Genomic DNA, 21321 nt, shown 5'->3' with positions numbered 1-21321 from the left:
AGTGAGCTGGGATTAGCTGGAATATGAATAACTTCAACGGAAACTAAGAAGTTCGATATCTTTCGCACAACTTGAAACACTTTGTATTCTAAAATATAATCGAAAAACACTCGAACTCTTTATTAGATCATTAGTTGATAACTTTAACAATTTGTATTTGTATAAATGGTAGGGAACCAGGTGCCAGGTGCCAGGTGCCGGGATCACCAGTGGATGACCGGCTTTCGGCTCCAGCACGTTTCAGGTCAATTGGGATGCGGTATGCACACTTTGCGGGCTGCAGGATTGGATGGGGTTGCTCAGTGGGCCAGGAAGTAGTGCAATAGGTTAAGATAAATGCGCTCCAGCAGCGGCCAGAGGTGCTCGGCCAGGAACTGGATCAGGTGTCTGAGTGGCGGACAGAGCGCGCACAAGTAGTCCGTTAGGGCGTCCAGCACGCGGATGGCCAAGGGTCAGTTGTTCCGCTCCAGTCGCAGGCAGTAGCTGCTACCGGCGACGCCATCCTCCGAGTCCTCATCTCGCCCATCGGGGCCCAGCGCATAGCAGCCATCCTCGCGCCGCGCACAGCCATGTGTCCAGGCCATCGGCTCCTGGAACTTGTCCACGTGCAGCGGATTGAGGTAGGCATACAGGCGGGGATGGTCCACGTACGCAGAGCATGCGTAGCACCACACGGACAGGTCGGCCGTGCTCATCGCCAGCGGATGCTGCGACTCCACCGCGTGCTGCTCCATGTGGGCGTTCATGTAGCGACCGCAGGCCACCAGCCGGCAGCTCAGGCACACCCAATTCTCCCCCGTCGATCCGCAAACGCTGCACGCCGCTCCGCTGTCTAGTGCTGTTTTGGATGGAAGATCGTTGAGAATATGTGTTAGTTTCAGGATTGGACAGTGAGCATCTTCAGAAGCAGTTTCCATGCAGGCAATATAGTAAATGTTTTATACTAAAATAAAAATAAGTAATCAAGTCACACAGGGGACTTTTGGATGAAACCCGGAGATCCACAAAACGCAGCCTTCAAAACGAAGATACATTCTTTCTTGCAAGAATTTCAATTCAGTAAAGAGTCAAGCAAACACAAAATACAAAAGAAAGCAGCCGCCAAGCACAAAAAGAAATGCAAGCCAAATGCACAAAAAATCATAAAACAATTATAAATAATTTAGGAAAATAGCCAATTTTCAATATCAAGCACCAACAGCAAGGAAAACGAGGAACATGTAGAGAAACAAGTGTCCTAAAAGTAGTCCAAAATAATAGCACTCCTAAATGATTTCTGATTTTTACAGATTTAAATCCCTATAAAAATAACTATTTACTTAATGTATTTGAAGTTATATTACTAATCAATAAAAATTGTTAACTTGAGGCAACTATGCAGTGCAGTGTTTTCTTATTTTTAACCAGGCGTAACATCATAAAAATTTTGAAATAAAAATACAAAAAAATATTTTTTTTAATTTAAAATTCAGATCTTTAGAGAATTAAGCTACGAATATTTAGAGGTATTCCACTTTAAAATCGAATCTAAATTGGCTGAGTTATGGATGTTATGAGGTAGACATTGTCGGAAACTTTCTTCTAGCCACACAACGAAGTGCTATTATTTTGGCCATTATTTCGAGGAACGGGTGGAGTCTACTCCGGACTGGATTGGCTTACATTGGGGCGCCTCCTCCGGACGCAGGAGCCTCAAGTGCGGACACGTCTTGAGCGGATAAACGGCGAACATCTCATTCTGCTCGAGGGCCTGATACGCGAAGGGGGATCGGGATCGAGGGGCAGAGATTGAGGCCGCATGGGAGTGCACGAAGATTGGGATTGAGATGGAAAAAGGCACGAAAAGAAGGGATTAGTGGCGAGCTGAGGGATAAACGCAGTGCTGTCCTCGTACCTCCTTGTTCTCCGCCAAGTAATCGGTGAGCGTTTTTACCTTGACTTTGGGCTTGCTCCCACTGGGACGCTCATCGCCGCAGTCGGGCTGATCGCCGGCTGGTCCGCCCGCCGCTCCCGAAGCATCGTCATTTGAGATATTCAAGTGTCGCAAGGAGGCGGTAAGAAAATCCTCGTTGTTGTTCTCGCCCACGACAGGATCGCTAGGCAGCCGCCGTCCGACGAACTCCAGCGAGCGCCAGTGATTGCGTTGCACCTGCAGGCACTGCTGCAAAGATTCCACGCAGCTCTGGTAGGCCACCGTTGGTGGCTTCTGCAGCGCAGCGGCTCCCAGCTGGGGCGTCGGCACGGGATCGCCCAGCAGCGTCTTGGTGCACATCGTCATCGCGTACGAAATGGAGTTCACATTGTAGCCACCCTCCAGGCAGACGATTATCCGACCGCTGGCCAAAGCCGACAGCCAGTGGGTGAGCATGCCGTAACCCTCGGGCGTCACCTTGCATCCGCCCAAGGGATCACCGATGGCAGCATCAAATCCGGCGGATACCAACACCAGCTGGGGATTAAACTCGTACGCAATGGGCATGATCAGCTGCTGGAAGGCCAGTGCGTACTCCAGGTCACCCATGCCCTTCTGCAAAGTAAAAGGCTCGTAAGTGTGCGTATCAATCAAAAACCAAACCCACCTTGTTCCAGGGTATGTTCACATTGAAGCCCCTGCCGGCACCCTTGCCCACCACATCGAAGTTGCCATCGGGTCCCTTGGGGAAGAAGGCGCCGTGCTCGTAGCGATGCAAGCTGATGTAGAGCACCTTGGGATTGGACTCGAAGATGTGCTGCGTCCCATTGCCGTGATGAACGTCCCAGTCCACGATCAGCACGCGCTCCAGACCGAAATCCCGAATGGCATACTGCGCCGCAATGGCCACATTGTTGAAGATGCAGAAACCGTGCGGCTGATCCTGCTCGGCATGATGACCTGGCGGACGGACGTTGCAGATGCCGCTGCGGGACTCGCCACGCAGCACACTGTCCACCGCCTGCAGCACGGATCCGGCGGCCAAGGTGGCGCAATCGAAGGTGCGCGGATGCAGGTACACCGAGTTGTAGATCGCGGCAGCGCCATACAGATCCTCCGGCTCACGGCCTAGCAATCGACGCACTGTATTCACATGGGCACGTGTGTGGGCCAGGCACACCTCGTCCGTGGTGGCCGCTCTGGCGGACAGTAGCTTCATGCGCGGCAGCAGAGCGTACTCTCCATGCATCTTGTGGATGTGCTCGATACGCGACGGCTGCTCCGGATGCCCCGTATCGTTGAGATTGCAGTGCAGCAGCATCTGGGCATCGTAGGCATAGCACACCCTCACCGACGGCACCGATAGCTTCGTCTCCGTGCGCAGCACCTGCAGACGAGCAGCATTGCTGGCCAGCTTTTCCGGTGGCAGCGGAATGGCCGTATCGCGCGTTGGGTAACGATCCACCGGCGGTGGCCCGCCAATCCAATGGCGCAGCACCTTGTGCAGTTCCTGCTCCTTATCCCGGTCCTGCAAATCGGCGCAATCGTAGGTCTGCTGGAGCTGCAGACACCGCCAGTGGGGTCGGTGCACGGCAATGCAGCTGAGCAGGGCCTGGGCGAGTTCCGCACGCGGCAGAGGCACTGTCTCCACCAGCGGCGGGCAGGGATCACCGAGTAGGGAGCGCAGGGTCAGCGCTGCACCCTCGGCCAGCGAGTCCAGGCAGTAGCCGCCCTCCAGAACGACGGCCACCCGGGCATCGGCCAGTCGCAGCAGCGGATTCAGCAAGTGCGGATAGCAGGCCGGTGTCACCTCCATCTCGCCCTCCGGACAGCCCAGCGCCGCATCATAGCCAGCCGACACGATGATCAGCTCCGGCTGGAACTCCAGCGCCACAGGCAGCAGAAGCTGCTGGAAAATGGCCAGGTAATCGCCATTGGTCATCCCCGTCGCGTTCAGCGGCACATTAAAGTTGTAACCCGTGCCCGCTCCCGATCCAATCGCATGGTAGTCCGACTCGTGCAGATGCGGCCAGAAGCTGCCGTGCTCGAAGCGATGGATGGAGAAGTAAACCACCCTGAATGAACGACTTGATGTATTAGAATATATAACCGAAATTGGCAAACTTACCTGGGATCGTTGTAGAAGAACCGCTGGGTGCCCTGTCCATGATGCACATCGTAGTCGATGATCAGGATGCGCTGCAGCTTGTGGACGTCGAGGGCGTGCTGGGCGGCCAGTGCCACGTTGTTGAAGAAGCAATAGCCGTTAAACTCGGCCTTCATGGCATGGTGACCCGGTGGCCGGATGATGGCCATGCCATTGTGCGCCTTTCCGGCGATCAGATGGTCCACCAGCTCGATGGTGGAGCCGCTGGCCAGCAAGGAAAGCTCGAAGGTGGACTGCGTGAAGGGAGGCGGATAAGGTTATCAGTGCTCTATATATAACAAACTCGTAGCTAGTAAAACACCGTGAATCTTATCTAGAACGGAATAGTGTAAGTACGAGCTCAATCAAACGAATTTACAGTGCGCGTCAGATGGCAAGAGGATTTAGCTAATGAAATATAAAGTAGTAACCACTTTGCGCAGTAAACTCGTAAATCAGAATAATAACCAAAGTTTGAACAATACCTAACAAACTAATTAAATATTACTCCATACTGAGAATCAGAATTCACTTAACAAGAATGTATCTGAATTACAATCAGGGAATATATGAATTTTAAGTTAGGAGGTAAAGTCATTAGCATTAATTTATAGAAATCTCAACTATTTACATCTATGCACCACACTGTTCCTGTGCAATGGTCCGCATCTAATCTAATCTGCTCCAATTTGCATTTATCAAGCAGGTAATCTAAAAACAACGCAATCCTCGCAAGCAATCAAGCGCAAATACAATAAAATAAGCTAATTGGATGCCTGGCACTTGGATGCACTGCTCCCATAAGATTCCATCGAGAGCGATTGCTCACCGGATGAATGTAAATTGAATCGTAGCGGGAGCTCAGCTCCTCCATGCGCTCGTCATCGCGAATCCCGGCGGTCGCCTTCAGCCGCTCGAAGTGCTCCTCCGTGTGCAGGCGCAGTATCTCATCCTTGGTGGCCGATCTCGAGGGCAACTCCAGGCAGCGCTCCGCCAGATTGAGTTCGCGGCAGCTGAAGAAGATTAGTAAACACATATTAGCATAATTCGTTGTATATTGCTTAAGTACTCACCGTTCCAGGACGCGTGTGAAGCGCTCGGGACACTCGTAGTGCTCCTTGTCCCACAGGCAGCAGTGCTGGCTCATGGACTCATCGTAGATCAGGGCAGTGGGTTTCCGCACCAGACCCTTGCAATTGACAGCCTGAAAGATCACTTGGGTTAGGTTTGCACGAGGATAGAGGATGGAGGATAGAAACCAGATAGGACTCACATTCTGGAATATATCCGTGACGCACTCCTGCGCGCCGGAACCCTGATTCTTGAGCATGTTGTTCCGTGCTCGACGTTTTGCCTCCAAGAGCGCTGCGTTCGGTTTGTTCGTCTTTCTCGGATCGGCGGCATTAAATCCGCTGCTGATACTGCCGCTGCTGCCGCCGCCGCCGCTGGCAGAGCCACCGCTGATCACTCCCGCCGCCGTCGCCGCCGCCCCTGCCGTGCCCGTCTTCGATTTACTGGCCATTGCCCGCGTCTGAATCTTCGCCTGCTGCGCGCTCCGTCGCGTGACTATGGGCGGGCTCTGCGAAAACGAATTTGAATCTTTAGTAACCAGCTTCAGTTGGGTAGACAGATATGCCCGGTTGGTGTCCAGTATCCGAGCAGTTTCTAGCGGGGATTCATGCATAGATGGATCTTGACTGCTGCTCCCAATGGCGAATTTGAATGCCCACTCGAGTGGGACAAGTGCTCAGGCATTCAGTTCCAGTTCCCTAACGCTTTTCAAACAATGCTATTTTCATGGTATAGAATGCTATAAAAGAATCGACGAATATTACTACGTAAAAAATATACATATAAACCCATAAAGTCTGGGCCTTTTTCTATCGGAGATTACGAGTGACACACTTTTTGGGCTATATATTGCAACTAATCTTGGTACAGTTTTCACCAAATAACGCGCACTGGATGTTTGCACAAAATATGTAGCAAATGTTTTTCAAAATATGTTTGCCATAAATTACATTTACAACAAAATCAAGGATTACTATAACTTAATATTGCATTTTTTATTTCCAGCTCAAGTTCTGTAACTTTTTTGGCTTACTCCTTGGAAAATATTTTTAGTATTTCGAAAACAGAAGTTTTTTTTGGTACTGCCATGCATTTAATCAATTTTTTGGTAGTTCCATTTATAGAGGTTACATTAAGATCTAGAACCTCAAATTAAAAATCTAAAACATGCTAAAAAAAAATCTTAAATCCGAAATTATATTTCTTTTTTCACTGTTCCTTATGCGGATGTTTCACTTTATTGTGAAGTTTTGTAGCTTTTGCTTTATTTGGCCACATGTAAACAACCTTGAAGGACTCTGGAAGTGTATATGGTGAGGGTTCTTCAGGCGGAGGCTTCACTGCGCTTCCAATGGGCAAGCCGCCAACTGTTTACCACGAAGTTTGGACTGGAACTGCGGCCATGGAGGAGCTCGAAACCTGGCCAAGAGCAAGCCAAGCTTGCACTGTGCGCGTGTGTGTGTGTGTGTGAGTTGTGTGTGGGTGTTGTTGTTCCGTTGCCACTGCCGCTTTTGGCCAAAACAACTCGAAAAAGGCGGCAATAATCCGCCAGCACTCACCATGTTTGTGGGAAAACGGGAACTCCGCTAACGTCAAGTGGGATTCCGAGTTGGTAAGCAAAACCAAACCAAGCCGATGCGATCCGAAGCAAGCCAAATCCGTATCCGAATCCGTGCCCAAATCCGAATATCCGGCACTGGAAGTGGAGCAACTGGAGTGACTGGAAGCGCGGGGGAGCGGGACGGAGTGATTCACAGCTGCTTGTTGTTGTTGTTCTCGCTCTTTAATATCGCATTTACAGTATTTATTGGCTGCTCCTCTTCTGCTCCTTGACTCCCGTTACTTATCGATTCCTTGCAGCACACTTTTCTGTTATAAATTAGCCGTCTTTTCTTTGTGTACTATAAATTATGCCTACTCTATTTGTATCTCGCTCTAACAGCCTTTCCGAATGTTTGTGTGTGTTTGCGCTTCAATTGCTCTGCATTTGTAATGTTGCCTTTTATCGTTGTTTTTGATGCTTCCTACGTGTGTTTGTTGCTTGCAAGCACCTAATACTTAAAACACTGTGCAATAAAATTAAGCTTAAGCAGGCGGTTATCTTTTGATTTTCGGTAACGTTGAAGCTGCATTCGTGATTTTAGCGTAGCCAAACTTGCAGCAACAGTAGCAGATACATAGACACTGCAGCGCGCACACATACAAGCACACGCGGGAAATCAGAACCTGAACCAGAAATCGCACACTAACGCACGGGGATGTGGGGCGCGGGGCACGGGGCGGAGAAGCACTGTGGGGGGCGGCGAGGCGGAGCAAAAGAGACAGTGAGAGCGAGAGACAGAGTGAGAGAGACGGGAAATGCTGGAGCGCGGGCGGAGCGGAATGCAATGTTTGTGTGACGTCTTCTTCTTGCCACTTACAACGATCAGCTGTTCCACCGATTGACACAACTTGTTGAATAATCGGTGGTTGTCGGCGGCCAAAGCTATCAGCTTATCGATATAAGCTTACTGCAAAATATTGTTTGATTATTAGAAAAAGTAAAGCACACAGCCTACCTAGGTAATAGTGATTGTGATACGTTACACGTATTTTACAATTATAATATAAATATTAGTTTTTCCATTTTAAAAACCGCTCAATTTATCACACCGATAAAAACTACTTCAATTCGAAAGCTATCGATTCGAAGGACTTTCGATTCGAAGGCGCCATACGCATTTTGTGCCCTCCGCATCCATGCTGCCGTTTGTCCAGGAGAATGTGCCGGAAATGCTGCTCCAGCCGGCCCGGTTGGCCTTCTGCGCCAATCTGCCAGCCGTGGGCCGGCCGCGGGATGACCCCACCACATTGGTTCTGGCGAGGAACCTAAAGTTCTACGAATTCCGACGGAAGGATCTGGTGCACTACATTGATTTGAAGGGCACGAAACTTCAGCATATAGCCAGCCAACTGGAGGGCTACGACGGTCCGGTGTGTCCCTTTCTGCCTAATCGGGAACCCACCGATGGGAAGCTGGACTGGAGCATGCTAGATCCACCTGAGGATTTGCCACTGAAATTCGGCAAGTTTGTGTGGCAGCGGGAGGGGATTTACGTGCTGATTCAGTGCTGGAAGCACCTTATCGTCCTTCGAAGGCCCAAGGACCACGGGGCCAACTTCGAGCTGGTGGCGGATCACAGGGATGTGGTTGAGTACCAGATGGTCGAAGGTCCCATTCCCTACCAGGCCGTTGTGGAACTGGTGTTCGGAAATGGCAAGCGACAGCGTTGCGATTTCCAGGAGGATTTCTTGGATGAGGAGCCGAGCACGTCCAAAAATGCCGGCTTGCCCACGCAGGATTTCGAGAGCCTAGTGCAGGAGGTGAACCGCCTTCAAGCCGAGCTGAACAGCCTGCGAATCCAAAACCAAAAGGACTTTGCCCACGTCCAGGACCTTCTATACTTCGGCTCGCCGGCCGAGCGTTCGCTGCTCCTTGAGGAGAAGCAGCCGCTCCGACGACTCGGCGATGTATGGACTCGGATCTGCGGCGATTATTTCGTTTGTGGCACTCTGCTGGTCAACATGACTGGCACCAATCGCCTTACCATAGTCAAGGAGCTGTACCCCATTGTTGCAATAGAACCACACACCGACTTTAGCGTGGAGCACCGCCTGTACGAGCTGCCACTGCAGGCAGATGGCAAACCACCCGAGGACTACGACCAGCTGGCGCAGTTTTGGGCCTGCCAGGACCAGCATAGCAGGCGGCTCAAATGGCGACCGGCGGAGAAGGAAAGACTACTGCCGCCGGAACGATCTGCCGCGATGGTGGTGCGCCTGCGTCTGGTCGATCTCCTCGAGGCGGAGCAACTCATATTGATGGCGATGTACGAGGTTGGCGAGGATGCATCCCCTAGGCAAATCCATCTCATTACTTTCGATGTGAAGAAACTGTTGGCCAAAACGGAGTCGTTGATACCCACTTTTTCACCCGGCACGCTGCATCAAGACTTTTTGGCCGTGATTATGACGCACACGGCACGTTGCTCCTTGAAATTGGAGTTCCAATCGGCTCAGGATTGCGCGTCATTTGAGCAGCTTCTGGTCTCCAAGCTGCAGTTTGAGTTGATACAAGTCCAGGAGGCAGAAAAGGAGCCGAGTGAGTAGTTATGTGAAGAGCTCTTATAATCACCTTTAACTTGTGATCCAACTCAGCTTCCGACTTGCTGGACGACAGTGGTCCTGGCTCAGCATTTCACTCTTCCAATACCGCCGCCGATCCTGTCCAGCGTATTTTCTACAATCGCCAGCAACAGTCGCAGTGGTGTGACATCTTGCTTCTTCGTGATGATCCCGGAAAGCATTGGCATGTGTACGCCAAAACGGACGATCGGTTGCGTTTGTTCCAGCATCGCCTAACGAGCGATCTCCTCCAGCTGCACTGCAATCTCAATGTGCTAGAGTTCGCTGAGCACATCCTGTCGCCTGCCGACCTGGAGATGGAGTTGCTGAACAGTCTGTACGAGGAGGTAGACGCCTGGAAGGTTTTGAGTGAGCCGGCAGACAGTGTGGAGCAGCGCCGGAAGCAGCTGACGCAACTTCACAAGGCACAAATGGCCAGCGATGTGTTGGCTTCTATGATAGTTACCGATGATGATCCACAATAGGTTTTCATCTCTTCAAAGATGTTTAGGCATGTTCACATTGTGTTTAATGTAATGTTTATTTGTAAAAAACAATAGGTTTTATTGCATTCTTGTCAGAGTTGTAAATCTACAAATTAAAGCATTAATGCGAATGTTAAAGCACATGTGAATAGAAAAAGGGTATAATAAACTCGTGTCATTGTGTCTGAAGTACATTTAAACATTTACAACTTAAAGCTAGTTGGACTTGGTCGGGCTGGAATCGATATGTGGGCATTGTGGCATTCTGATTATCACGTGCTGATGCGTCGCTGCTGCTGGAATCGATATGTGGGCATTGTGGCATTCTGATTATCACGTGCTGATGCGTCGCTGCTGCTCCTCGCCGTTAATGATGCTATCGAGAACGTTCTCCAGATTTTGTGTGGCCGCAGAAAGTTCGGCATTGTCGCTATACGAGTCCTCGACGATCTCCTTGACCTTGTGCAGCAGCAGCTTAAAGTTCACCATCTCGGTGTCGCGGCCATCTCCGCCGTTTGCCGGCTGCTGTTCCAGCAGAGCACCCAGTGGCATGGGCAGCGACAGTGGAGCCGGCAGGGATCCAGGTCCTGGCTGGACACTCGAGCGACGCTGGTCGAACCACAAACTTATGTCGTTGAGGGAGTAATCCGATTTGTTTGCCTCCAGGTAGCTGCGATTCAGTTCGGCGCCATTAACTACGAGAAACAAATAACTTAGAAACGCTGTTTTATGACTCAGTTTAGGGTTCTCTTCTTACTGGAGTGCGTGAGATTGGCTCCCACGGGCGCATACATGTCGAATATCTGCCTCTGAGGCGTGCTGGAGCTCAGAAAAGTGGAGCTGACTAGCGGCGCAGCTGAAGGAGCCACTTGAGGCGCTGGCGCAAGTGGTGCAGCTGCCGCTGATGAATGCTGCAAGTAAGTAGATGTTGTTAGCTCAGCTATTAAGCCCATTAGTTTTATTTTCTAGAAAACTCACTGAAAGCTGTCTCATATCCTCGATGATCTGCAGCAGAAAACACTGATGGGCGCTTAGGAACTGCGATATTTCCGAGCTAGATGCTGTGGCCACTGTTTGCAGCTGGGTTTCCAGTTTCCTGAAATGCAAGAAAGACTTTTAGGCTTGGCCAAAAAAGCTGGCGAAAGTGGAAAACCCACGCATTTTGCAACAGCAATCGATCGATGATGGACTGCAGCCTGCTGGACGCCTCGCTGGCTAGTCCCGTCAGGGAGCACAGCTCCTGCTGCTGTTGCTGGAGTATTACTGTGCGGTCCTTCTCCTGGCACTGACTGCGCACACTGCGCGTCTCCGCGGGAATGGGCGTGGCAACGGTCTGAACCAAGGCGGGCCCACTCTCTTGGGCATTGCAGAAGCCGCGACGCTCCTCTTCCTGTGTCTTGCGGGGCATCACCAGCCAGCCGCACAACTTGGCCAGGTGGCGAGTCCAACGCAAGGGCGGCTGATCCTCAACGAACACCTCGCACATCCGATGCCCTGGCTCGTGGCGACCACCAGCGAAGCCCACCGCAAAGCAGGGCAGGCACAACGATATATCCCTGCACACCTGACACCGGAAACGTATGCCCACAATGTGCTCCTTACGACAGCCGGCACAGGAATTGCTGTGTATCAGATGCTCCGTGTCCTCGATGCGTTTCACCAGTGCCAGCAGATTACCATAGATCAGGAACCGCGTCTGCACACCCGCTCCCGTCCAGAGCTTGTGGAACTGCGGCTCGGTCAACCCGCCAACGCCATGCGGACAGCGGGCAAAGCACTGCTCCATTGCCAGCGGCAGATTGTGGGCGCCATAGGCCTTGGCCTCGCCCAAATAGCTGAGTAACTTGCTCAGCGTGGCCAGGAGCTGTTCGAATGCATATCTGGAGATGATCTGCGACTTGGGATCGGCCAGCAGGCCAAAGATGTCGCCCACCAGGTGATCGCTGCTATATAGCTTGCACAGCAGTATGAAGGTGATCCTGATCTCTAGCAGAGATATGGAGTGTCTGCGTTGTCTAGCAATAAAAATCAAATATCAGACATATGCTGAGAAAGGAGCAACTTAACCCACGGATCGTAGACATTCCAGAAGAAGTTTGCCAGCAGGCCGGTTGCCCTGTCCAGTTGATAGTCCACATTCCGGTTGAAGTGGCCCAGCTTTTCGCAGGCAAAGTAAACGTCGTGGAGCAGGGAGGTCAACTGGAATGGAGGAACCATCAGCTCCAGGCCGCCACTTAAGTTATGCCGATCCAAAATGGCCAAAACCAGCTTGTAGGGGATTTTTCCAGCTGCAATTTGAAGGTTAATCCTTGGAAACTCATTTTAATGAACTTCCTTGTGAACTCACTGTGAAATATCTTTTGCAGGGCCACAAATTTACTGGCGCACCGGTACACCGTGTACTTGTAATCCCCGTAATCCCGCTGCAAATCTTCCATGATGGTGGATAGCTCTTTGTCCACCTGTTGCTTTTGTCCTTGGCCCCTTTGGGATCCCTTTTCCCGGGCAATGGACGCGACGGCCTCGGCGCTGTTTCGCAGTTTTGTTAGCTGCACGGGCACCGTCGATCTCAGCATTTTGGCAGGCGTTTAAAGTTCTATATTTTCCGTGATTTTCGAAATAATTTCAGTCTCTTTTAAACGCGTCGTTTCTCGCGATCTCTTCCTCTTCCGTTAGCGCAAAAGTCAAATTTAAGTGGTGCGAGGTGGCAACGCCACGCGGGCTATCGATATCACTTCGCCAAACCGTTAGAGGTTTAAATTTGATTCAAAAGCAAGCAGTTCAATTAATTCAGAGTTATATCACCTATTATTTATAAATCATCCATTCGTTTTTACAAGATGTGGCTATAAACGGTTAACTTGAAAACCCAAAAGAAAGATGAATAGTTTGGATTAAGTTGATAAGTAAAAACCTTTTGAAATCAAATAATTACCAAAGTACATAAAAATAAGAAACACTGTCAGTTCAATTTTAAAATTAAATATATGTTGTATGTATATTTGCATCATTCCATTACAATTATATTAACTTACGCTATTTTGTTTTTCATTTATTTTGTTTTCGATTTAAAATAGTGGTTTTTCTTATCATTTCGCATCTTGTTTTTTGTTTGCTTATATCAATATTGTAATATGCCAAGTTTATATGTGAGTGGGGTGGCGGGGAGCGGGGCTAAGAAGGGAGTTCGTAATTTGTTTATTTAACTTTTGTTGCCTTTTAAAAGCAATGTCCCGCTTCCGTATGCAAATCCACGACATACGTATAAAGATGTTTGTGTTCATCATTAATCACTAATTATCATATGTGTGTTTGGGTTGCTATTTATATATAAAGATCGTTCGTTCTTTATTTGCAATGCGCATTTGCAATTTATGCTAGGGGGGCGTGAGGCGAAATAGAAATTTCCATCGATTTGCTTAGTTAAAAGTACTGCCACATACAATCATCATAAATCATAATCGTAGCTGATGGGATCGGGATATTTGGGTTTCCTCCTAAGTGCTCCACCTGAATCCACTGCTCTCTGTTCCGACGGCTATCGACTAAAATCGATACAGAGATTGGTATTGGTAGTTACAAATTATATATGTTGTGTGCCAATGGATTCAAGTGGATGCTCGCTTTTTACAGGGTTTTTTCTTCTGGTTTAAGTTTTAGTTTTAGCTCACTTAATTGCACATACTTATAGATCCTATATGTATAAAGTTCCATTCTTTTAGATTAGAGTTTTCGCTGCGACTGTTTGTTGGCTGTGGTTCTGTTTTGGTTCATTGAATTGATTGATTTGTATCTGCAATTGGTTTTCAGTGTTTTGGTGGCTTGGATCGCGGATAAGAACTTGAAACCTGTCTTCGTATTATTGCATTTTCATGCGGGCTTAAAGTATAGAAAGGTCTGCAAATCAATTTAGCAATTGTATATTTTTAAATGTTAACTAAAATCATCATAAGGTACAAAACGAAACCACATCGACATCCATGCGGTTTTGTTCTCCACTTTCGGGGCGGGCGGTAAATTGCGCTGGTTCAGAGTTGAATTGAATAAATTATGCTATGCTAAAAGTTGGGCTACAAGGTTTCTCTGTTCAGTTAGCACTTAAATACGTAGTAATCGTAATCGTAATATTAATTAATAGTGAAAGACATTTTTCGCTAAACAAAATCAACTATAGGTAAACATAAAAAAAACGTTAAATTGTATCATTTCTCGTTTGCTTGCGCTTGTTTGTTTTTTGCTTTTATATATAGTTTTTTTTCGCGTGCATTATATGTAAAACTAAAGTGTAAGAGAAGTCATCTTGACAAAAAAAATTGCTTTATAGAAACAGAAAATTATGTTCTTAATTTTGTTTTTAGGTGGCGGCGACGTCTTGCACAGGTTTCTCATCTTCTTTTGTATTTAATATATAAATATATATATGCATATCCAAATAGAAGTGGGAGCATGTGTCTACGTTGGGTGTGTACATTTCGCAAGTTAGACTTTAGCGTAGTGCGCACTTCAACCAATCAAACGATCTAAAAAAGCAGACAAAACAGACGCGGACAAGCTGATCCCCGACTACGGTGCAGTGCATCCGCATCCCGTCTCGCTCATTTTGGCGAACAATCCCGAAATGCCTCGCCCGAAAGCTGGACATATGCACTACCTATTGCATAAACTGTGGGGCAAGGAATGGCGGGACTAGCCTGGAATCTATAAACCGGCCTTGTGGTGGGTGTGGTTTTTTCTCTCCTTAGCGGTCTCTACTTCTTCAACCGGCGCTGTCTGTGCTCCTTGTGTGTGTTTCTGTTTGTGTATGTATATGGGGGAGGGGAGGTGCGTACGTGTGTGTTTGTGTCTAGGCGTGGCTGTGAGGAGAACCCATTTAAAAACGATAATTCTCATCGGCCATGTGCACGGCCCACAGAAATTTGGTTCTTTGCGTTTTGTTAAATATCTTCTCGATCGGCACATCATTCTTTTTACACCTGCAAATGGATTGAACACCATATTTTATACATTAGCTTTCGTTGAGTGGGATTTGATTGAAGGGGGAGAGACTCACCAAGCCACCGATATGCGTGGATCAAGATAGTTTAGCTTAGATGTGCCCAGGGCAATGGTCTTATTCTCGTCTCTATCAGTCTCTTGTAGTTCTAGTTTCTTCAGCTGATCCTTTAGGCGCTCCAGCTGTTTGCCCTTCTTTTCGTCCCTCGACTTCGGTTGCGTCGTAGAAGATGGGAGATATCCATTACACATAATGCTGGCGGAAGCACGTTTCGCTTATACTTACATGATATTCGGCCTCGCATTTGTTGATGGCTTCTCGCTTGGCCTTGATCTTCTCCTTCAGATTCTCCATAGACTTTTCGTGGCTTTTGGGCACGGAACGCTGATGGTTACAGAGGATGGCCACGGCACGGTTGGCGCGATTGTAGGCCAACAGCTTTTCCGGAACCGTGGCACTCGGATCGGTCAACAGATCCAGCTGGCTTTGCAGTGTTTTTGAAGCGTTGTACGTACGGAATACCTTGGCCGTGAGTCCTATTGCGTTGGACAGAGAGAGAGAGAGAGAAGCGACGAGTAAGTAATGGAAAAGATAAGGAGATGGGGGGATAAATAAATACGTACCTTCCATCAGCTCCTTGAGATGCTCATTAAGCACCTGGGTGTTGAGTCGATCGAAGAGGTCGTCGCCATCCTTCTTGTGCTCCATGAATAGCTCGAGGTTCTTGAAGACGCGCTTCTCCACCTCGACCTCGTTGTAATACCGAATGGAGTCCTTACCGGGGAAATCAAAGACCACCACATTCTCCTTTCCGTTCAGTTCCTTATGGAGCTGGACATGTTCCACGCGGAGCGAGCAACAGCCCACGGTATCGGCCTGATCCTCGTCCTTTTCGTTGCCTGCTCTCAGTGCCAGTTTGTCGATGAAGTAGAGGGCCACCGCTCGCTGGCGAACCCTCATCTCCTTGGACTTCCACTCGTCTCGATAGGTGGCACGAATCTTATCGATGACCTTGTCCAGGCGTCGCGCCGTCTCGTACTTAATGTGATCCTTTTCGCCCTTGAGTTTTGAGGAGGGATTCAACATGATGTACTTGACCTGACCCTGCACGTTCTCGATCCAGGAGGCCAACCAGGTGACCGTGTTGTCGTGTCGCACCTCCTTCCAGCGAGATCCGGGCGGCGGTGACGGTACCTTCGACTCCTTGCCACAGTTGATGGACACATCGCTGGCCTGAATGCGCCGCTTGATCATGCCCATTTTGGGATGCTCGCCACGGCCGCGGAACAGACCCGGTGGCTCCAGACGGAAGTTACCGATCTTCTCCTTGTGCCCATCAATCATGCAGAATCCGAATTCCTTCATCAGTGCCTCGTTTTCGTTCTTCTTGATCAGCTTCTCCTCCTTGGTGGCTGCTTTGCGTTTTTCGGACTCCGCCTGGAAGAAGTTGAACATCTCCTGGAAGCCGCACTTGCGGAAATCCTTGATTATCTCCCTCTCCTTGGACGTCATGGATTTGCGGAAGTCCTTGAAGAAGTTGTTATTGAACACTTCTTTGGTGCAGTAGTCGTGGTTCAACATCTTGGCATAGAAGGTGGCCGCCTCCTCCGTTTCCTCCGAGAGTTCCAACGGCTTGCCATCGTAGTAGAACCGTACATTGCGTGGCACCCGTTCGTACCGCGGTGCGAACACGGGTCCCTTGTGCTCCAGCGTTGACCACTTGACGCCATCGGCACGCTTCTCCTCCTCCCACCTGGAATGTAGGATGACTCGGGTTAGTGCTTCATGTACAGGCGGTGAAAACTGAACCTGATGTATTAGTTGAGTGTAAAGTGTAATAGACCTAAAGAAAATGAACCCCCAATCTTTTTTATACAAATAAGTAGTACTACTATCCTATCTTTTTATGCGATAATAAGCATTATAGTAAACAAGATCTGAGAATTGGGTCCACCCCATTTCAACGGAGCACCCTAATCAAGTCGCACCATCGAACTTGCTCTTCCTGGACGCTCTTCCGTCGCACTCTTCTCTTCTTGCCCGCAACGGTGGCTATGGCCACCATCCGCTGTCCAAAAACCAGGCAAACACTCTGGCTTTCGAATAGACGTAATGCCGCCAAAGAGCGCCACATTTAGTTTCGTATATTTCCGATTTATCTATCGCATTACGCAAAGCAGCCAAGTAGCCGCTCTCGAACCTAACCTCAAATGTGTGTTTTTTTCGGCCTGCTCAGCTGTTTACGTAGCAACTGTGCGAAGAGCGGGAGAGGGGGGGCAGTCGACGACGCATGCGTTTCGCGGCGAATGGCGCTCGCCGCACAGTGGCCGCCAACAGTTGCCGCCCACACAAACTCCACATTGCGCCGAGTAACACGCGGGCGCACAACTTGCGGCAGCCACTGTGCCTCGCTGGTTCGCCGTGTGTGACTTTCGGGAATGTAGGTCAGTGACACCCAAAACACATGGTCCGTCCGCCTGTGTGGCACGTCACAAGTCGTCGCCTTTTGTAAGCGCTACTTGTGCTCAAGCGAATCTGGACAATACGCACCGATCGAGTGGCATCGTCTTGATATAATCAAGTAATTTGCCAGCGCTACCTGTTCCAAAGGCCTTTCACCGGGAATAACCTTTGCAGTGAGCTGAGTTACTCGGGGATTTGATAAAAAAAATTCGTCAACACATTATTGGCCCGCTCGGAGATTCATTTGGGACGGATATCTTGTTTTCTCTTGAAGTAATGCACGCTATTCCATAGCAGCTATATCACTATGATCTCACATTTGGACCATTTTCTATACTAACACATGCACCGGATGAAGAGCAATGATAATTTTGATAAAGTGGATAACTCACCATCGCCACACCTCCTCCTCCTCCTCCTTCACCTTCGTCTTCTGCCGTTTGGTGGGGGAGACGACTTCGGGCTCCTGGTGGAGAAATGATATGTATTGTTCAGTCATGTGTGTACTTGAGATAAAATAACGCAAAGCCTACTTTTTTCAATTTTTTCTTTTTCGGCTTGGCACTGCCGTAATCATCGCTCGGCTCCTCCTTGACCCGCTTCTTAGACTTTTCCTTAGATTCCTTCTTGATCTTCTCCTTCTTGACCTTCTTGCGCGCCAGCAGCGGAATGTCGTCGTCGTCGTCATCCATGCCGCCGTCACCGTGATCGGGTGCCTCCTGTTTGCGCTTCCGCATGGCCAGCGGCACATCCTCCTCGTCGTCGTCCATCTCCTCGGGCTCATCTTCCTGATCATTGTAGTTCATGGTGCTGTCCTCTTCGACGTAGCTCTGCTCGTTCTTCACCTCGAACGGCGGCTCATCGGCGCGAAACTGGGACATGGAGTAGTCACAGGAGCTGGCTTGCGATAGATTGTTAAAACTCTCGTCCTCCTTTTTGATGTCTACGATCGATTCCTCGTAGCCGTTCTTATAGTTGAGGCCGCCATCGTTTCCATTGCCATTAAAAGTGGCAGCGGTTGCGGCTTCGTAGCCACCAAACTGCTGCTGCTGGAAAGGATCCACCGGGCCCGAGTGCATTAGCGTTTGGGAAACAGGCTCCGGCTTAACAAACACTCCATCGTAAGATGGCGGATCTTTCGAGGAAGATGATGAGCTGCTGTGCCGCGAACTGGAATGTTTGCTCTTCGATGAGGATGAAGAGGAGCTCTTGTGACTGCTGCTGCTGCGTTCTTTGTCACGGGAACTAGACGATGATGACTTGTGCCGGCTGGATGAACTGCTGCTGCGATCCTTGTCCTTATCCCGTCGCTCCTTGTCCTTTGAGGAGCTCTTGTGGTGGCCAGACGACGACGAGGACTTGTGCTTGCTGCTGCTCCCATCCTTATCCCTGTGGCTGGATGATGAGCTGCTGCGATGCGAGTTGCTGCTGCCGTCACGCTCCTTGTCCTTGTCCCGATGCTTCGACGACGAACTGCTGCTGCTTTTGTGTCGATCCTTGTCGCTGAAATGGATAGTCAGGCTTATTAGTTAGCTTCCTTTTAAATTGGTAATTTATGTTGTCGTTGGTTGAGCCTAGTCTATAGCCATCGAGGAAGCAATTGGTTTTAATGGACATTACCTCTAGTGTACAATATAGAATACCCTAGTCTGAAAGCAACTTTTCATTCTAGATACATTTTTAAACATTTTTCCCAGCTTCTGTTAAAAGATAATTAGATTTTACTTTAAAATACTCAGCAACTGACCCAGTGAAAGTGTTCAATGCCATTGTCTAGAATGGCTACCTTTACAACTGATAAGAATTTCATTTAATTTGTTGGGATATCCACCTGCATACGTTGACATAGTGATCTGAATAGTTTAACATTGTAAATTGATTATAATAACTATAACCGTGTACAAATTAAGAGCGAGTGACTTTTAATATGAATCCCCCAGGTGATTACATTGTTCTTTCCTGACTTTGACCTATTTCAACTGTTCCAGATGGTTCGACACGAGTGGCCCGAATCGAATCGAGCTGCTCCTACGTACCGACTGCTGCTCTTGTGCTCCTTCGACGAGCTGGAGGAACTGGAGCTCTTGTGCTCCCTCTCCTTATCACGGTGCTTGTCCTTGCTGGAGGATTTATGCTTGCTGCTGCTCCCGCTGCTGTGGTGATGGTGGTGGTGTCCGTGTCCATTGGTGGTCACCCCGTTGGACTGAACCACCTCACAGCTGCCACCATTTTGTATGTGGATGCTCTGCGGGCGCGAAAGAGATGGCAAGATGGAAGAGAAGAAAGGGAGATGGTATCAGTTAGTTACTTGTACATAGATGGACCAGCTGAAAAGTGAGAGTGAATCCGGGCCAGAAACCTGTGCATCCGTCATGTTGCCCGTGCTGGTCGCTATTCTCTTCTGGATCGATCCGATTTCTGGTGATGATTTGCTATTATCTCGTGTCTATCCGCTCACCACGTGGTGAAAATCAACCCTAACAAATGCCGCGTAGGAAAATTCACTTCAAACTGTCAGCAATGGGTTAATCGAAGAAGAAGAAGCCGAGCCGCAGAGCGATGGCGACAGGAAATTGGAAATTGTTTCCGAATCACTTGGAAGAGGTTAATATATATACTTAAAAAAAAAAACCTCGCCAAACAATGGCACACACACACACGCCCGCGAATTGTACAGAATACAGAAAATGGTTGTTTTTTATTACACTTTTTGCAGCATTATTTTTTTCAATAGCTACACAAACACACACGCATGCACACGGGGTTATTGTTGTTATTGCGGTTGCATATTATTCATCGGGTGCATTTTCTTGTTCCTGCTTTTTTTTTTTCTTTTGGTGTTTTGGGGTGGCACATCTGTCTTATCAGACGGCAAAACACCTTCATATATGTATGTGCATATAGAAATGTAATTGCAAAATGGGACACTTGCAATTACATATGTACATAAACGCTTCGGGCCAACAACAACAACAAACACATGTGATTTTAAGTGTGTGGAAGAGGGCAGTGTGACCAAATTTGGTAGTATTCTGCTAGTAACTGTGAAATTGAGACGCTGCGCGAACGTAAATAAGGCAAATTGCAATGCAAATTGTGTAAAGAATTGGTTAAAGGGTGTTTTTGGATGGGAAATTCGTGGAAAAGCAACGTTTGAGTGGCTGATGAAAATACCAGTTTTGGTAAAAATACCATTCAGCTGCGGCCACACTGTGCCAAATACATTTCGTCTGCTTCGGCTGTTCCCCTCTCTGCTTTGCACCCTCCTTCGCCTTTTGCCACTTGCATTGTCGCCATTTTCGTCAATTACCAAAAGGCCTCTTCTTATTTTTTTCTCTGCTCGTTTTTCTCTCTTTTTCTTCTCGCCTGCATTTTACGCACTCTGCTAGCAGCGACGCCGACTGCGCTGCCAACAGCAAGCGGTACACTTGCAACTATTCTATGCACCCTACAATTATTCGGTGCAGAATTTAACTTGATTTTTGCGGCAGGCAGGCGGCAGGCAAAGTCCCCCATTCAACACGTTTGCACATTACATAAAAAACGGAATAGAATTTTCGTTAAGGGCACTTACATTTTCGGCAGCCACATCCCCACTCATTTTGCGGAGCTCGCCTAGCGGTTTTACTTTTATTTAATTCCCTTCTTTTTACACTTTCACACTGTTCGACTAAAGGTTTTTTCCACTATTCTGTATAATTTTGGGTTGAGGCTCCGTTAAGCGGTGACAGCGGCGGGGTACAAAAACGGGCACTGGGGTTTTCCGAAATGGAGCAGCGTTTTGTGCTTCTGGCGATGCGATTGCCCTTGCTTTTTGGCTTCTTTGCGTTTTACAGCGCGCAGCAGCCACGCGAACGTTGTCTCCCCGATAGGCACCGATAGGTTCGGACAAATAGCGACCGCTGCTATCGGAGAGCGATAGGCCGATAGGTCCGCATCGGCCAGTGTGACCTTTTGTGGCCCTGCCGATACCAGCCTGGCGATTATTTGCTTAAATTGGGGCACATTAAAAACATGCAACGAAAGAAAAGGAATTTCAAAAATAATATATAAATATTAATAGAAATTTATTTATGTAAAATTTGTT

At 48.6% G+C, this 21321-nt stretch overlaps 4 protein-coding genes and 2 long non-coding RNA genes across 12 annotated transcripts; 3 read left to right on the top strand and 3 right to left on the bottom strand.

The window, feature by feature from the left end:
* Positions 1 to 86: 86 nt before the first annotated feature.
* On the bottom strand, positions 87 to 5742 carry LOC6524812 (histone deacetylase 6). Of its 2 annotated transcripts, XM_002100618.4 has the most exons (8): positions 5332 to 5742; positions 5132 to 5262; positions 4888 to 5071; positions 4041 to 4312; positions 2580 to 3987; positions 1895 to 2527; positions 1663 to 1750; positions 87 to 838 (listed from the first exon to the last, which is right to left on the bottom strand). In XM_002100618.4, exons 1-8 carry the CDS (start codon positions 5740 to 5742, stop codon positions 453 to 455), a joined length of 3513 nt encoding a protein of 1170 aa, XP_002100654.3. In that variant the 3' UTR covers positions 87 to 452. The 2 variants fall into 2 exon arrangements, with proteins under 2 accessions (XP_002100654.3, XP_039229425.1); XM_039373491.2 differs by lacking the exon at positions 1663 to 1750 and having other exon boundaries at positions 696 to 838; positions 1934 to 2527.
* Positions 4943 to 5924, top strand: LOC122319574. The gene is made up of 2 exons (XR_006245182.1): positions 4943 to 5084; positions 5140 to 5924. It is a non-coding gene; the product is annotated as an uncharacterized LOC122319574 (long non-coding RNA).
* Positions 5925 to 6689: 765 nt separating this feature from the next.
* LOC6524811 lies at positions 6690 to 9972 on the top strand. 2 transcript variants are annotated; one of them, XM_002100617.4, is made up of 3 exons: positions 6690 to 7691; positions 7808 to 9270; positions 9327 to 9972. In XM_002100617.4, the coding sequence occupies exons 2-3, from the start codon at positions 7869 to 7871 to the stop codon at positions 9776 to 9778; spliced, it is 1854 nt and encodes a 617-aa protein (XP_002100653.1). In that variant the 5' UTR covers positions 6690 to 7691; positions 7808 to 7868; the 3' UTR covers positions 9779 to 9972. The 2 variants fall into 2 exon arrangements, with proteins under 2 accessions (XP_002100653.1, XP_039229454.1); XM_039373520.2 differs by having other exon boundaries at positions 7747 to 9270.
* Positions 9833 to 12465, bottom strand: LOC6524810 (dystrotelin). 2 transcript variants are annotated; one of them, XM_039373517.1, is made up of 7 exons: positions 12126 to 12465; positions 11850 to 12066; positions 10936 to 11793; positions 10757 to 10874; positions 10536 to 10689; positions 10088 to 10473; positions 9833 to 10026 (listed from the first exon to the last, which is right to left on the bottom strand). In XM_039373517.1, the coding sequence occupies exons 1-6, from the start codon at positions 12352 to 12354 to the stop codon at positions 10112 to 10114; spliced, it is 1938 nt and encodes a 645-aa protein (XP_039229451.1). In that variant the 5' UTR covers positions 12355 to 12465; the 3' UTR covers positions 9833 to 10026; positions 10088 to 10111. The 2 variants fall into 2 exon arrangements, with proteins under 2 accessions (XP_039229451.1, XP_002100652.1); XM_002100616.3 differs by having other exon boundaries at positions 9833 to 10473.
* A 279-nt stretch (positions 12466 to 12744) lies between these two features.
* LOC6524809 (DNA topoisomerase 1) lies at positions 12745 to 21303 on the bottom strand. Of its 4 annotated transcripts, none has more exons than XM_039373501.1 (8): positions 20809 to 21303; positions 19271 to 19479; positions 17768 to 18737; positions 17627 to 17700; positions 15395 to 16524; positions 15057 to 15307; positions 14829 to 14980; positions 12745 to 14751 (listed from the first exon to the last, which is right to left on the bottom strand). In XM_039373501.1, the coding sequence occupies exons 1-8, from the start codon at positions 20833 to 20835 to the stop codon at positions 14649 to 14651; spliced, it is 2916 nt and encodes a 971-aa protein (XP_039229435.1). In that variant the 5' UTR covers positions 20836 to 21303; the 3' UTR covers positions 12745 to 14648. The 4 variants fall into 4 exon arrangements, with proteins under 4 accessions (XP_039229435.1, XP_039229430.1, XP_039229437.1 ...); XM_039373496.2 differs by lacking the exon at positions 20809 to 21303 and adding an exon at positions 19543 to 19840; XM_039373503.1 differs by lacking the exon at positions 20809 to 21303 and adding an exon at positions 19594 to 19838.
* Positions 16960 to 17766, top strand: LOC122319575. The gene is made up of 2 exons (XR_006245183.1): positions 16960 to 17507; positions 17593 to 17766. It is a non-coding gene; the product is annotated as an uncharacterized LOC122319575 (long non-coding RNA).
* Positions 21304 to 21321: the final 18 nt, after the last annotated feature.

The sequence above is a fragment of the Drosophila yakuba genome, chromosome X (assembly GCF_016746365.2).
Source record: "Drosophila yakuba strain Tai18E2 chromosome X, Prin_Dyak_Tai18E2_2.1, whole genome shotgun sequence".
NCBI classification, from domain to species: Eukaryota; Metazoa; Arthropoda; class Insecta; order Diptera; family Drosophilidae; genus Drosophila; species Drosophila yakuba.
The sequence above is the reverse complement of the archived record's forward strand: the minus strand, read 5'-3'. Positions and strand labels throughout refer to the sequence as shown.

Coding starts and splice junctions, on each gene's coding strand:
- LOC6524812 (XM_002100618.4), bottom strand. CDS start 5,742: ATGCATGAATCCCCGCTAGAAACTGCTCGGATACTGGACACCAACCGG. Junction 4,313..4,887: donor ATTCAATTTACATTCATCCG/GTGAGCAATCGC, acceptor CCCTTCACGCAG/TCCACCTTCGAGCTTTCCTT. Junction 839..1,662: donor TCCGGAGGAGGCGCCCCAAT/GTAAGCCAATCC, acceptor CATCCAAAACAG/CACTAGACAGCGGAGCGGCG.
- LOC6524811 (XM_002100617.4), top strand. CDS start 7,869: ATGCTGCCGTTTGTCCAGGAGAATGTGCCGGAAATGCTGCTCCAGCCG. Junction 9,271..9,326: donor GGAGGCAGAAAAGGAGCCGA/GTGAGTAGTTAT, acceptor GATCCAACTCAG/CTTCCGACTTGCTGGACGAC.
- LOC6524810 (XM_002100616.3), bottom strand. CDS start 12,354: ATGCTGAGATCGACGGTGCCCGTGCAGCTAACAAAACTGCGAAACAGC. Junction 11,794..11,849: donor TTCTGGAATGTCTACGATCC/GTGGGTTAAGTT, acceptor TTTTATTGCTAG/ACAACGCAGACACTCCATAT. Junction 10,875..10,935: donor CGATTGCTGTTGCAAAATGC/GTGGGTTTTCCA, acceptor CTTGCATTTCAG/GAAACTGGAAACCCAGCTGC.
- LOC6524809 (XM_039373496.2), bottom strand. CDS start 19,608: ATGACGGATGCACAGGTTTCTGGCCCGGATTCACTCTCACTTTTCAGC. Junction 19,480..19,542: donor GCTGGTCCATCTATGTACAA/GTAACTAACTGA, acceptor TCGCGCCCGCAG/AGCATCCACATACAAAATGG. Junction 15,308..15,394: donor TCTCAAGGAGCTGATGGAAG/GTACGTATTTAT, acceptor CCAACGCAATAG/GACTCACGGCCAAGGTATTC.